This window comes from Hylobates moloch, unplaced genomic scaffold (assembly GCF_009828535.3).
Source record: "Hylobates moloch isolate HMO894 unplaced genomic scaffold, HMol_V3 SCAFFOLD_15, whole genome shotgun sequence".
In the NCBI taxonomy this organism is placed as follows: Eukaryota; Metazoa; Chordata; class Mammalia; order Primates; family Hylobatidae; genus Hylobates; species Hylobates moloch.
Genome location: NW_026652290.1, coordinates 3064345 through 3079721, shown reverse-complemented (window position 1 = coordinate 3079721; position 15377 = coordinate 3064345). Strand labels below are relative to the sequence as shown.

The 15377-nt window shown below is 54.5% G+C and overlaps 1 protein-coding gene across 8 annotated transcripts in view; it reads left to right on the top strand.

Moving 5' to 3' along the window:
- The window catches only part of LLGL2 (LLGL scribble cell polarity complex component 2), a 49256-nt gene that overhangs the window by 14926 nt on the left and 18953 nt on the right, over positions 1 to 15377 (top strand). For all 8 annotated transcript variants that reach the window (XR_009210029.1, XM_058428820.1, XM_058428819.1 and 5 more), the window contains exons 2-3: positions 3134 to 3238; positions 14706 to 14803. Coding sequence is in view for 7 of the 8 variants with exons in the window: in XM_058428820.1 (XP_058284803.1) it covers positions 3164 to 3238; positions 14706 to 14803 (173 nt within the window). In the remaining variant the exon portion in view is untranslated. The remainder of the gene's footprint in view (positions 1 to 3133; positions 3239 to 14705; positions 14804 to 15377) is intronic.

Sequence of the window (15377 nt, the reverse complement as noted above, 5' to 3'; positions counted from 1 at the left end):
TGCTTGAAAATACATTTAAATCCTTTTTTTTTTTTTTTTTTTTTTTTAGACCAAGTCTCGCTCTGTCGCCCAGGCTGGAGTGCAGTGGCGCGATCTTGTCTCACTGCAAGCTCCGCCTCCCGGGTTCACGCCGTTCTCCTGCCTCAGCCTCCCCAGTAGCTGGGACTACAGGCGCCCGCCACCACACCCAACTAATTTTTTTTTTTTTTTTTTTGTATTTTTAGTAGAGACAGCGTTTCACCATGTTAGCCAGGATGGTCTCGATCTCCTGACCTCGTGATCCGCCCGCCTCGGCCTCCCAAAGTGCTGGGATTACAGGCATGAGCCACCGTGCCCAGCTGTCCCTGCCTTTTAACTGCAGGGGTGTCGTTGGGCATCCTTTGTTCTGTATTATCCATCCTTCACTGCTACCCAGAGCAGGAGCCAGTCTGAGTTCTGCCGCTTCCTACCTGGTGACCTTGACAGGGCGTTTTGCTGCTGTGGTCTGTGTCCTTGCCTGTCTAGTGGGGACATTCCGCTTACCTTTCAGACGGCGTCCCAGATCAGGGTGGTGTGAGGGGCTCCACGCTCACAAACTCACTCAGTGCCAAGGAAAGGAGGTGGCCAGGACATTCAGCGACCCATGACTGTGGCTCTCTGGGTGCCGGGGTTTAGGGAGGATTTTCTCCTCTGTATTTGGTTTTTCTACAATGGGCACAGATTACTTGAGCAAAATGTTTTAAATGGAATAGGATGCAGAGGGTCTGGTACACTCACTCCCTGCTGCACGGCAGGTGCTCCAGGGAGCATTTGGGTGGGTGGGTGGTGCTCAGTGTCTGCGCCTTCCTGATGCCATTGCTACACTCTCTCTTCCTCCTTCCTATCGGCACCTCCTCCCAGCCCCCAGTTCTGCCTTGTCACCTTTAAGCCTGTGTGGAGTCTTTGGCACGGATGGCCCTGTGCCCTCTTGTCCCCTCCCTGGAGTCTGCAGGCAGTGGTCACTCTCCAGGGAGCCCCCACCAAGCTTCCTCTGACTTCTGACCCAGTGACCTTGGCCTGTGCCCCGGGTGGGGATGTGAGGCCTCCAGGAGTCCAACTGGTTTATGAGTGTGAGCTGCCCTCCCCCAGGCTGGAACGCTGGGCCAGCAGATCTGGGTGTCCCCTCACTTCCATTCCAGAAGCCCTCGGGGCTTTCCCAGCCGGTGCCTGTTCTCTGAACCCCCTTGGGACCTTGGATCAAGTGGGCCCTGGGAGTTTCCCGGCCACCTGCTCTTCCCCAGCAAAGTGGGAGCCCCACCTCTGGTCTGACTCCTCCAAAACGTGAAGGCAGGAACATCCCGGAATGACCCTCTTTTTCAGTTTCCCCAGAAGGTGACAACACTCTGGGGGCTGGTTCCTGGTATTCGGTTTTGAGATAACTGACCCTGCAGATCCTTTCACTCAAGAGGGATGTGGCTCTGCTTTTTTTTTTTTCTCTCTTTTTTTTTTTTTTTTTTGAGATGTTGTTTTTGCTCTGTTGCCCAGGCTGGAGTGCAATGGCCTGATCTTGGCTCACTGCAACCTCCGCCTCTTGGGTTCTAGCAATTCTCCTGCCTTAGCCTCCCAAGTAGCTGGGATTACAGGCGTCCGCCACCACACCCAGCTAACTTTTGTATTTTTGGTAGAGACGAGGTTTCACCATGTAGGCCAGGCTGGTCTCAAACTCTTGACCTCAGGCAATCCACCTGCTTCGGCCTCCCGAAGTGCTGGGATGACAAGACTGCCTCTTTTTTACAGTGTGATTTTGCAAAATTGGGTCACCCTCCCAGCATGGCAAGCCCTCGGTTCCTCTGCCCGAAGACACCCCCAACTCTGCCACGCACGTTACCTACCTTCTCCCACCCTGCCCAAATCACATGGGATCCTATCATATGCAAAGTCCTGACCTGATGGTTAATTTTTGCCACCTCCCAAGAACCCCAAATCCTTCAAACCTCAGCTTAGATACCTTCTTCTCGAATATGACCTGCCCTCCCCACTTAGGGCCAGGTGTTCCCTCTCCCTCCTGCAGTCAGAGCACTCAACACTGGGCTGCCCTGTCTCTACCTGTCCCTGCCTGGAGCACGTGCCTCCAGGGTGGGGCCTGGATCCGCTTCCTTCCCCCATCCTGCTGGGAGTGGACGGAGCTGTGCCCAGGGTGGGCCTTGTCTGTGTTTCCCAAGGACGGGCCTTGCTGTCCTGTGGTCAGCAGGAGGCTGAGCTACTGGAAGCCAGAAGCTGGAGCACAGAGGCTCCTTCCCCTTCCCCCAAGGATAATCCAGAAATAGTTTCCCCTTGGGCTGGGAATGGATTCTATGGTGGGCGGAGAGTTTGGGGGCCTTCAGCTGGTTTCTTTACTGGGAGCAGATTTCTCCTGATTATTCTCCACTAGGACCCGTGGGAAAGAGAACCTTTCTGAGTACACCCCATGAGAGCACAGGGAAGCTGGGCTGGGGCTAGCCAGAGAGAGGGGAGGGGACTGGCAGAGACCCTGGGCGCGGTGGTATGGGCCAGCACCCCCTGACTGAGTGCCCTGTGCCACCCATGCCCACTCGAGTTTCTCGTGGCTGTGGCTGGTTGGAGAGGCTGAGGCCGAGAGTCCCTGGACAGCCTTCCCCGAGGTCAGAAGGAGGAAGCATGTACCCGGTGCCCTGACCTGGAGTCACTGCAGGCCTTTCCCTTGTCGCGACTTGGGCTCTGATCTGGGAAGGATAGCCTTGGTGTTTCCACCTTCCGCAAGACTTCGGAGGAAGAGGCTTGTGAAGTTTCCCTTTCTGCTTAGCTAGAGTTTCATGGTTTCTCAGAAAACAGGTTAACAATTAAGCTAATTAACCTCAAGGCCCGCTGGCCCTCCTTGTGCTTATAAAGCCAGGCTAAATGGCTTCCTCCCCCAGCTTTTCCTGCCCCCATTATAAGGCCACAGGTGGTGAGAGGCTTCAGCCCTGAGGTGGGCCGGCCTCTAGATCTGAGCGTGGGGAAGCCAGGGTGCATGGGCGGTCACTGTGAAGCTGGCCTCGCCCTGGGGTGGCTGCCTACTGGACTCGGAGAGAGAGGCCCCGCTCCACCTTTTTGGGCCGGGCCTAATCGATAACCTGAGTGCCAGGACAGACCCCTGCAGCTGCTTCTGTTTCTCCAGGTCTCCAGTGGGGGCTGCAGTCTAAGCAAAATGAGGCGGTTCCTGAGGCCAGGGCACGACCCTGTGCGGGAGAGGCTCAAGCGAGACCTGTTCCAGTTTAACAAGGTAAGTTAGGGAGAGCCGGGAAGATGACCCCCAGGGTTTGGGCCGAGCGGCTCGGGCTGGGGCTGAGGCATCCCTTACCTGGATTAAGGTAGAGCTTTTATGTGGCTGCCTGCAGTGCCTCTTGGGACTCAGGCTTTGGAAATGGGGCCTGGTTAAAGGGCTTTTATAGGAAAGGGGAATAGGTTGCCCTCACGAGTTGGGACTTCTCATCTCAAGGCTTTCACTGGCTGTGTCACCTCTGCAAGTCACCCCACCTCATGGAGCCTCAGTTTCCCTACCTGTATCATGGGAATAAAACCATCTGCCCTGCCTACCTCGGCACGGGGTTGTCAAGGAGGTTTAGGGACGTGGGAGATGAAAGGATGAACTCTGCAGGGGGGGTGATAATGTTCCAGGTCCCTTGGGGCCCTGGAGTCACAGGCCATGGCTGTTTCTCCCTTCTCAAATTGCCCCTGAAGGAACATGCAGCTCCCCTGCAGGCTGAACACGTGACTCCTTCTGGCTCCAGCCGGGGTGAGTGGGGAGAGGTGCCCAGGAGAATGAGCCAGAGTTGGCTTCGGACTACCCCAATCCCAAACCTGTATCTGGGGTACCAGAAGCCCCACGGGGCTTCCCTTCAGGAGTCTGGGGCCTGAGAAGGTCAGGACGGGCCTGTACGGCTGTACAGGAGGTGTGAAGTGTGGCTCTTCAGCTCCTGGGCCACGGAGCAGTGTGGGGCCTTGGGGGGTGATGACCTTCTCACATGTGCTTTGCGCCTCTGCTGGGAAGGTGGGCTGCAGGAACTGGGACACCGTGATGCTCTTCCTCTGGGGATCCAGGACCCTCCCAGCATGCTGAGGGCTGGACATGTGGCTTTCGTTGGGGGCTTCCGTTTGGGCTCCCCTGCCCCCGAAAGGAAGCAGTGGATGTGAGACCAGACAGTCTGGAAAAGGGATGTCTCCCTGTGGAGAATGAGGAATTCTCTTTGGTTGTATTTTTTGTTGATTTGAGAAGTGTAGAAGTCAGCTTGCCCAGGTGCAAACCCAACTTTGCCACGTAGAAGCTGGATGGCCGTGTGCCTGTCGCCCACACCATAGACTTGTTAAGGGCATACGTGGGATGAGGTAACTTAAGTGCTAGGCACAGTGGCCCAGGAATGCCGGCTGCTGCTGTGGGCTGGAGGGGACCTCCCTGTTGGGAGAGGTGGGTCGTGGCGTGGAGGGACCTCCCCGTTAGGAGAGGTGGGTCAATGTTGCCAATGTGCCTTGCCATTTCCCTCTGGGTTTCTTAGCCTGTGGAGGAGTTGATATCCCTGATGGAGCTTTGCCACAAGGACATTCACCTCTGGAATTAGGGCTTTCCTACGCCAACTTGCCTCCCGCCAGCTCGCTTTTGGGCCTTGGGATATCGAGGTGCAGGTGTTGGGAATGGGAGATCTCAGGACACCTACAGCCTGCTACCCTTGCTCTGGAGGGAGTAGCCTATGGGTGCTGGGTCTCAAAGCTTCAGTGTCCACGGGATGGAAGGGAACTGGGTGACCCCCATCTGCCTCCAGTCTCTCACTCTGAAAAGGTGGCAGAAACCTGACAGGCTCAGCAAACAGGGCTGAACACCCCCCCTCCACCCCTGCCCCTTTGCCCCAAGTTCTGTCTGTGCAGCTGAGTGAGGCTGGGGTGGAGCTGGGCAAGGAGTTGTCCCTCCCTCTTTCCCCTATCCCCCAGGGGTGGTCCCCAAACTTGATTGTCCCACTCCCAGGCCTGGAGGTGGCAGAGGGAGGCTCCTGGGTCTCCTCCTCTGCCTTCTTCTTTCCATTCATATGCAAGAAGCATGCATTGAGCACTTACTGGATCCACAGCCCAAGGCTCAGGGCTTTGGGAATCTGATTAGACCTCTGCTTTTACAGTCTGCAGGAGGGAGGAGGCTGATGGCCTGAAATTTCGGGACTTGGAAGTGGAGAGGAGGAAGGGGAGAGCCCGGGGGGATTCAGGAGCGGGGTAGACTCATCCAGGCTCCGGGAGTGTGGTGGGGCCAGCAGGGTAGGATTGGAGGATGAGGCCAGATCCCGGAGGATTTGGGATCCCGTCTGCCCTGCCTCTCCCCAGCCCAGGCTGTGAGGCAGGGAGGCTGCTGGTATCTGGGCCTGATCTGACCCTGTGGCTCCAGGGGGTTGTGAGCAAGGGAGTGAATAGTGGTCCCGTTTACAATGTAGAAAAGATAAACCTGGAGATGTTTTTACCCTTTGGGCAAAGCAGGTAAGCTCAGAGCAGTTAGGAGACATTGCCGTGACTAGATAGGTGACAGCCCAGAAGGAAGGGGCTGGAAGCCCAGCCAGTGGGGATGGGAACAAGGCATGAATTGAGCAGGGTTTCTCAGCTTCAGCACTCACAGGTGATATTTGAGGCTGGCTGTGCTGTGGAGGCTGTCCTGTGCATTGCAGATTATTTAGCAGTGTCCTTAGTCCTACCCACTAGATGCCAGTAGCACATACATACACACACAGCCCCTCAAGATGTGACAACCAAGAATGTTTCCTGAGGGGTAAAATCGCTCCTGGTTTGAGACCCATGGAATGGAGAACTATTCAAGGCTGAGATCTGCTGATGGGGCAGTAAAGAGAGAGGGGATGGGGAGGGGAGGCAGGTGTCCAGGATGACCGTGGAGTCTCTGACCTGGGTGCATAGTGGTGCCAGGACTTGGGAGGGGGAGCCCAAGCCAGGAGTGGCGAAGAGCAGATTTGAGGAAAAGTAATTTATTTTGATCGTTTTGATTTGGACACAGTCGCAACAACAGTGCTCTCCATTTACGGAGAAGCAGCTTGCCCAGAGGTGAGTGGTGCCGACTGCCCAGCTCGCCAGCTGTGTGACCTTGAGCAGGTCACGTGCCTCTGAGATAATGATAATCAGAGCCACTCCATCCATAGAGTGGGTGTGAGGACTACATGAGTTACTGCATGAATCGAAGGCCATGTCTGGCTGGCGGCTGCAGTGTCCAGCAGCATCGTTCTGTGGTGGGTGTCATGTGGCTTGAGGTTGAGTTGGGGGAGCCTTGGGGCAGGTCCAGCAGACGGTGGGACACCCAGGGCTGGAGCCTGGAGCAGCACGTGGGCTGTTGGTGTAGGCGAGGGTCAGGCCCCAGACAGTGTTCACGCCCGGCAACTCAGGTCATCTCTCCCAGTGGTCCTGGGAGGCCAGTCTGCTGGGTACTGTGACAGCTGGGACAGTGGTGCCATCACAGCTCGACCCCAGGTGGCTTGTAGACACTGGCTTCTGAACCAGTTCTGGGCTTTTCCTCCAGCACCTTCTGGCCCAACTCCTTTATACCCACACCAAGCCCGATGCCTCAAAGAGAGCAAGGACATTGCCCCGGGGGCCCTGAGAGGGAGACGTCCTGGTTCTTTGGCTTCAGTACCTCCAGAGGGTCTGTGATTGCGAACAGTCTCTGAACTCTGCCAGGGGCTGGCTGTCAGAGTGGTAACTCCAGTTCACCAAGGGCTATGTGCCAGGCATCAGAGGGGCCAGGTAGTGGTTAGGGGCAGGGACTTTGCAGCCACATGGCCTGGGTCTAGATGCGGGCTCTGTTGCTTCCTCGCTGTGTAAGACACAGTGGACGCATTACTTAGCCTCTCTGTTCTTTAGTTTCCTCATCTGTAAAATGGGCATTGTAGAGGAGCAAAAATTGGCTTCCCTCCAGCCTTCTAGGTTCTTTGGCTGGGCTATGAATTAAATTGACAGGAGGCGGGGCGCAGTGGCTCATGCCTGTAATCCCAGCACTTTGGGAGGCTGAGGTGGGTGGATCACTTGAGGTCAGGAGATCGAGACCAGCCTGGCCAACATGGCAAAACCCCATCTCTACTAAAAATACAAAAATCAGCTGGGTGTGGTGGCGCACACCTGTAGTCCCAGCTACTAGGGAGGCTGGGGCAGGAGAATCAGTTGAACCCGGAGACGGAGGTTGCAGTGAGCCGAGATCGTGCCATTGCACTCTAGCCTGGGTGACAGAGTGAGACCCTGTCTTTAAAAAAAAAAAAAAAAAAAAAAGAATGAGGACCAGGTTACAGGAAGGTGAGGGGAAGTGTATGGTGAATGAAGGTTGTCTTGTTATGCAGAGAAGGTCTCTTGGGTAATAAAAGTTGCCTTGGAGCAGCCGTCTTCCTGATACAGATATGGGTTGGGCATACATGATCAGAAAATCTGATATCTGAAATGCTCCAAAATCTGAGTTTTTGAAGTGCCAACATGACACTGAAAGGGAATGCTCATCGGAGCGTTTCAGATTTTGAAGTTTTGGATTTGGGATGCCCGACCAGTAAGTATAATGCAAATATTCCAAAATCCAAAAGATTCTGAACTCTAAAACACTCTATTCCCAATCATTTTAGATGAGGGATATTCAGCCTGTACTTGACTAGTGTAGCTTTCCTTTGTGGATGTAAATTTCTTTTACAAAAGGACAGCTTTTCTTTTCTTTTCCTTTTTTTTTTTTTTTTTTTTTTTTTGAGATGGAGTTTCACTCTTGTTGCCCGGGCTGGAGTGCAATGGTACGATCTCAGCTCACTGCAACCTTTGCCTCCCGGGTTCAAGGGATTCTCCAGCCTCAGCCTCCCGCATAGCTGGGATTACATGCATGCACCACCACGCCCGGCTAAAGGACAGCTTTTCAGAGCTACTCCTATGTCTGCACTTCACTCAAAGTATGCCAAAGAAGTGGCTGGGCGCCGTGTCTCATGCCTGTAATGCCAGCATTTTGGGAGGCTGAGGCAGGTAGATCACCTGAGGTCAGGAGTTCAAGATCAGTCTAGCCGGGCATGGTGGTGCACACCTGTAATCCCAGCTACTTGAGAGGCTGAGGCAGGAGAATCACTTGAACCCGGGAGGTGGAGGTTGCAGTGAGCCAAGATCGCGCCATTGCACTCCAGCCTGGGTGACAGAGCGAGATTCCGTCTCAAAAAAAAAAGCCACATAAGTATATTTTGGGGTAGCACATTCTGGTCTCCTACAGTGGTGTTTTGGGGTGGTATATCCTGAGCTCCAACAGCACCATAATGGTCCCTAAGGGAGTGTAATTGCTTCAAACGGTGCCTGACACGGGTCGACGCCTCACCAGGACTCGCCTTGTCGTGGTGTCACCCTTACAACAACCCAGGATGGGTGTTGCTTCCATTCTGCAGGGGAGGAGACTAAGGCCCCCAGGGCTTGCACAGCTGGAGCTTATGAGGGGGGCACTGGCTGGGGTGAGGACATCCTGGTTCCACCTGCAGTTTGGCTGTGTGGCCTTAGAGTGGTGGCTTCACCTCTCTTCACACCTCAGTTACTTCACCAGTGAAGTAACTGTTTGCTATATATGGTGGGCCGTCAAGCCTATTGGAGGGATGGACAGACAGACAAGTCAGCTGCAGCACCAGGACAGGGCCACTGAGGACCAAGGGAAGGAACCATGGGACCTCTGGAGGGAGGAAGTGCTGCTGGAGAAGTCAAGGTAAAACCCGTTCCTAGACAACTGCTTATAGCCAGCTCGCTCCCCTCAGCCAAACCCAGGCACACCCCAGGCAGCCACACCCATCAGGGCAAACAGGCTGCTGTGCTTGCCCGGCTGCCGCAGAAGCACCTGTCTGGGCCTTCCCTGCCCTTGGTCACCCTCCCCTGTCCCCTTAGGCCCTGAACAAACAGTGTGTTCCTGACCCAGCAGCCCCTGCGGAGGGCCAGGTTGTTCTGTATTGGCTTTTGAATGGCTGGGCCCCTGGTGTCAGGTGACAGCAGCCACACAGGGAGGGCCAGGCTGCTGCCACTGCCAGGAATCTGAGCTGGCCACACCCAGCCAGTATCTGGCAGAGTGGCCCAGCCAGGCAGGCCTGCTCCCCCACGGTGCTGGGCAGCCTCTGAGGGCCTGGTCCCCACCACTGCCTCCTTCCCATCCCCGGAGGAGTGCCAGGGACTCCTCCTCTGGTCCTAGCCCTTGGGCGGGGTCCTCCCTGGCTGCAGGCAGGATGAAGGCCCCACTGTCTCTGACAACTAGCCTTTGCCCACTCCCTCCCCTTCCGGGACCTGGAAAGGAGTCCCAGAGCCCAGGAGAGACAGACGGGGCCTTCTCTCCCACTGCAGGCTAATGTTGCAGTCTGGCAGCTTCTGCAAATCTTTGCTCTCTTTTCCCAACCCCCCTGTCAAAAGAGTTCATTGTTTTCTCCTCCCTCGGCAGAGGTCACCTGAGCCAGGTATCAGATGTGGGCGGGGCCAGGTAGGCTGGATGCTGCGCTTAGGAGGCCCCAGTGGCTGCCAGGTGGCTTTGGTCAGCCTCCTAGTTTGAATCCGAGGAGAGATAGCTAGGGTCCTAGAATAGCTGGGGAGGGCTGGTCTTGGAATTCCCTGACCACCCAGGGGCTGTGCTCCGTCCCGCCCTCTGTCCTGAGTGCAGCCATGATTCAAGGTTGCTGTGTGTACCTTTGCAGGAAGGCAGCCCTGGGACTGAGCCCAACCTCCTGTGCTCAGGTGGGTACCTCCTTTCAGGGAGGCCATATGCACTCCCTCCAACAGGGACCTGGAACTGTTCCTGAACCCTAAACAAAGGGGGAGTCACCACCTAAGTGATACAGACCTTGTTCAGCAGCAGGGAAGCTGAGCCTTACAAGGCTGGTAGGAGTTGGGGGTGGGATCCAAGGGGGTGGGAAGGGCACCAAAGTAAGGGGCAGGCCAGGCACGGTGGCTTACACCTGTAATCCCAGCACTTTGGAAGGCTGAGGCAGGTGGATCACTTGAGTCCAGGAGTTGGAGACCAGCCTGGGCAACATAGTGACACCTCATCTCTACAAAAAATACAAAAATTAGCCAGCTGTGGTGGCGCATGCCTGTAGTCCTAGCTACTGGGGAGACTCAGGTGGATCACTTGAGCCCGGGAGGCGGAGGTTACAGTGAGCTGAGATCGCACCGCTGCACTCCAGCCTGGGCAACAGAGTGAGACCCTGTCTCAAAAAAAAAAAAAAAAAAAAAAAAACACGAACTGGGGGGCAACTGGGGCACAGCCAGAGGTGCCCACGGAACCTTCGTTCTTTCCCTGACTGGTTTCCTCAGGACACTAGGCCCTGGGTTTCTAGCTTCTCCCTGTCCCTTCTATTAGCTGCTCTTAGTCCTATTCCCAAATCCCAATCCCTTCCCTGTTCCCAACAAAATCCCTTGGGCTTCTCATAACTAACGTAGGGCTCCCCTGCCTCTGCCCAGCCCAAGCCCCTGTCCTCATAGGACTGCCTGGGGAATCCCCTGGGAGACATGTCATTTACATGTGAACCTACTCTCTTGGCCCTGTCCAGGTAGAGTCGCTGTGAAGGTCACTGCCCCTATTTTGGTTTTGGGGGAGCCCTGGTCCCTCCAGAGTTGCTAACTTGGAGAAGTGCCCAAGGTGATACTATGGAACAATGCAAGCCTTGGAAGGAAGCAGAGGCCTGTGTGTGCTGCAGAGTGGCCTCAGGTCCATCATCTCCAATCCGAGGACAGCTCTGCCCAGTGCAGTCACCAGTACCATTCCGTTTATTAGATGAGAAATGAAGCTCAGGGAGGCCCAGCAGCTCATCCACGACCAGATGCCTTGTATGTGGCAGGAAGGGATACAAAGCTTAGTGGGTCTGACTCAGTCCCTGTTCTAAATCAGCCTTTGGAAAAGAAGGTGGGGCTGGGAGGGAGGGGTGGCCACGGTATCTCCAAGGCTTGAAGGGAATGAGGAATGAATGTGGGTAATTGAAGGATGGGCCCAACCCTTTGTCTTCCTCTGAGTTAGAGGAAAGATGCTGAACTGAACAGGAGTAGTAACTCTGGTGAAATGTTAGAAGAACTGCCGGCCCTTGACATGTGGCCTGAGAGTCCAGCAAAAAGTTACAGGCTGTTTTCTCTGGGGCCTGACCTTCCTGCTGATGCGTAGAATTGTCGAGGCCAATGGGAATATAGTATGAGCCACGTGTGTGATTTAAAATTTCCTAGAAGCTGCATTGTATAATTATTTAAACACGTGAAATTAATTTTAATTATATATTCTGGCTGGGTGCGGTGGCTCATGCCTGTAATCCCAGAACTTTGGGAGGTCAAGGCGAGCAGATCACTTGAAGTCAGGAGTTCGAGACCAGCCTGGCCAACATGGTGAAACCCCGTCTCTACTAAAAATGCAAAAATTAGCGAGCATGGTGGTGCATGCCTGTAGTCCCAGCTACTTGGGAGGCTGAGGCAGGAGAATCGCTTGAACCTGGGAGGTGGAGGTTGCAGCGAGCTGAGATCTCACCACTGCACTCCAATTGGGTGACAGAGGGAGACTCTGTCTTTAAAAAAAAAAAATCCAGAAGCTGCATTATAAAATTATTTAAACAAGTGAAATTAATTTTAATCCTGTATTCCAACTGGTCACGGTGGCTCATACCTGTAATCCCAGCACTCTGGCACTCTGGAAGGCTGAGGCCAGCGGATCACTGGAGGCCAGGAGTTTGAGACCAGCCTGGCCAACGTGGTGAAACCCCGTCTCTACTAAAAATACAAAAACTAGCTGGGCGTGGTGGCGCATGCCTGTAGTCCCAGCTCCTCAGGAGGCTGAGGCAGGAGGATCACTTGAACCAGGGAGGCGGAGGTTGCAGTGAGCTGTGATCGTGCCACTGCACTCCAGTCTGGGTGACAGGCGCGACCCTGTCTCAAAAAAAAAAAAAATTATATATTCCTTTTAATCCAACATATGCAAAATACTTTGATGTGGGATTAACTTACTAATGAGATTTTTTCAGCTTGTTTTTGTGAATGCCAAATCTGTGAAATCTAGGTGTATTTTACACTTACGGCACATCTCAATTCAGACATTAAATCTTTTGGAAGTATTAGATCTGTATTTAGAATTTGGACGATTTACAGTGGAAAAAGGGAATTTGAAGTGTGGCCTGCCTGAGTCCAGCCCCTGTTCTTCTAGAACCCGAGTTGGTCCAGAAATACTTGAAGGGTTTCCAAGAACTGACTTAATCCTCGGTGACATGAGCCATACTGCAAGTGCTTGGTGGCCCCATGGGGCTCATGGCTACCGTTCTGGGCAGCTTGGAGCATGGGGCCTCCTCCTGGCCAGGCCAGGGGGCTCCTGTGGGGTGTTTCCGCCAGACTCCTCCAAATTCCAGAGGCTGTTCCCTGAGCTGTCTCTGCTGCTGGGAAAGTGCTGCTGTCCTGACTTCCTGAGGCCCCAGCAACCTGGGGCTGGCTGAGGTCTGGCGGGGCCCCTGGGGGCGCTTGTCCTGCACATCCTATCCCACTGTCTACTCCCCTTTTCCTGGGAAATGTTTACATTCCAGACACTCCGCTATCTCTATCCAGGTCTTCTCCAGGCTCTGCATTTTTCGCATAGCTGAACAGGGACCTGGGCTGGCCTGGGGGCCGCTGCTGGGCCCTGTCTGTCCCCCTGGTTATCCCATTCAGGTATGACCATTTGCAGGGCAGGCCCTGTTCCTAGCAAAGAGCCAGGCCTGAGGCACCCCCCTCTCCCCCCACCTTTTTGTCTCCAGGCATCCCACAAAATAGGCACTTGCTGGAGCTCTCCTCCCTGCCTGACCCCAGCATGGGATACCTTGTGAGAGCCGTTGGACTAGACTGACTGATGGGGGAGGCAGGTGGCAATTGGGTTCGCTAAGCTATCATTGCTAGATCTCACCTGGGACTTCTCCTTTTCTGCTGCTTTGAGGCCTGGCAGGGCTGCAAAGTAGGAAAGCCCAGGGCCTAAGGAGGCTGCCTCATTGTTGGGACCTTTTTCTGCAGGGCAGAGTCTCTGTGGTTGTTTTCTGTTTTAAGTCTTTAAAGCAATCAGTTGACATAGCATCGCTTTGTGCTGTTCTCACCTAGCTCTGCAGGGTCACTATCCCCCGGGGTGGGAGGTGGGGGTCAGATTGGGGTAACTGATTAAGAAACTGAACTAAAAACCTTCCTCAAATGGTTTATCACTCTAAATTTGTAGCGGGTTTATGTTCATACCTTTCTTAACCCACAATTCTATCCCTGGGACGTCTGCCCCAGGAAATACTCAAGTGGTGCAAACAAAGATGGGAGTCCAAGAATGCCATCAACATGGTTGTGATTGCAAACCCTCTAGCAACAAAGTAAATACTCAACAATAAACCCCTGGTGAGTTAGGATATCTCCAGGTAAAGAATATTCTTTAGATGTTTTAAAAGTCATTTTAGGCCAGGTATGATGGCTCACACCTGTAATCCCAACACTTTGGGAGGCCAAGGCAGGAGGATCGCTTGAGTCTAGGAGGTCAAGACCAGGCTGGACAACATGACGAGTACCTGTCTCTACCAAAAATTAAAAAGTAGCAGGGTGCAGCAGGTGTGGTGGTGCGTGCCTGTAGTCCCAGCTACTTGGGAGACTGAGGTGGGAGGATCACTTGAGCCTGGGAGGCCGAGGCTACAGTGAACCGAAATCACGCCATAGCACCCAGCCTGGGCAACAGAGTGAGACCCTCAGAAAAGAAAATTAAAAATTTTTGGCCGGGCGCGGTGGCTCACGCTTGTAATCCCAGCACTTTGGGAGGCCGAGGCAGGCAGATCACGAGTCAGGAGATAGAAACACGGTGAAACCCAGTCTCTACTAAAAATACAAAAAATTAGCCGGGCGTGGTGGTGGGCACCTGTAGTCCCAGCTACTCGGGAGGCTGAGGCAGGAGAATGGCGTGAACCCGGGAGGCATGCCCAACTGCATCCACCTGGGGAATTTCAAAAAGAAAGTTCCGTCTCTAGACGTGCAAACATTCACAAGTGCAGAAGACTCAAAGGATGTACACTTAGGTGTTAGCAAGGTTACTTCTGGTTGTGGGAGTCCGGGTAATTTTTGTTCTTAAACGTCTTTATACCTCCCAGGTTTTTTCACAGTGTGTGTGTATTACTTCTGTAATAAATGAAAAAACACGTATGTGCAACGACACTCCAGGAATCCCTTTCTGGGAAGATGGTTAGAATTTGGTGACAGTAAGAGCCTGTGAGACCTAGCTGACTGGGGCCTGGAGGGACCTGGAAGAGCCCAGAGCAGGGCAGGGCCTCCGCGGTACTCTAGGCCCCTGGGTGAGCCCAGAGCTGCGGTGCAACCAAGATTTTCTCCTGAGAGACCGGTGTCTCCATTGTTCCAAACTTGCCCTACTTTCCCCACCCCACACCCATAAGGCCCCCATGCCACTGAGGAGGGCTGGGTCCGTCACCCAGGGTGCACGTGGTGGAGGCACCGAGTCAGTTCCTGGAAAGCATTGAGAGGCTGGTGTGGCGTCGGGGATGATGAACTCGCAAGGGTGGCCATGAGGCCAAGGGCAGAGTCACAAAGGGACTGGGGGTGGGGCCTGGTAAATATGGGTTAGGCTTTAACACTCAGGTGTCTGGGAGGAACCGGAAAGGTACGGAATCCCTGCTTCCTGCTGGGTCGTCCGGTGCTGCAGCTCCAGCAGCCGTGGTGGCGCGAAGGGGAGAGGTCTGCAGGCCCACCCCGCGTGCTTCTCGTTGCAGACGGTGGAGCATGGCTTCCCGCACCAGCCCAGCGCTCTCGGCTACAGCCCGTCCCTGCGTATCCTGGCCATCGGCACCCGTTCTGGAGCCATCAAGCTGTATCCTCCATCCCCTCACTCCCACTTGGGCAGGGCCTTGGGGTGGGTGAGATTTGGGGAGGGACATCTTTTCCTTACTTGTCCACGGGCTGTTGGGATAAAATGAGGGACTTTCCTGATTTCCAGTTTTGGACATGATTTTATTCCAAAATGGGGCGGGTATGGTTGATGGTGGAGCAGGGACCTGGGCATGGGCGTATCCCTGGTGGGATGCAACGCTGTCCTTTGCGGGAGGACAGTGAGGTTTGAAACGGACTGAGGAGATTCAGGCTTATTTTGTTCCCTGTGTCCTTTCATGACCGTTCATGTGGTCTGCTCCCTTTACTCAGGTTCCCCCTCTCAGCTATTCCTGGAGGTTTCAGGAATCCCCCAGTCCTGGGCAGGGGGTGAGGCTGCTGGGGGGCTCAGAGACCTGTTCTGCAGGGGTTGTATCGGTGGATCCAGGCGGAAGGACCTGACGCCTGTGTCTCAGCCAGTGCTCATTCAGTGAGTGGCTGGCTGGTGCGCCAGTAGCAAGGCCTAGGCCCTTCTGTGCCCCTGCCTCCCTCAGCTTCCCACCTCACCACCAGAAAAG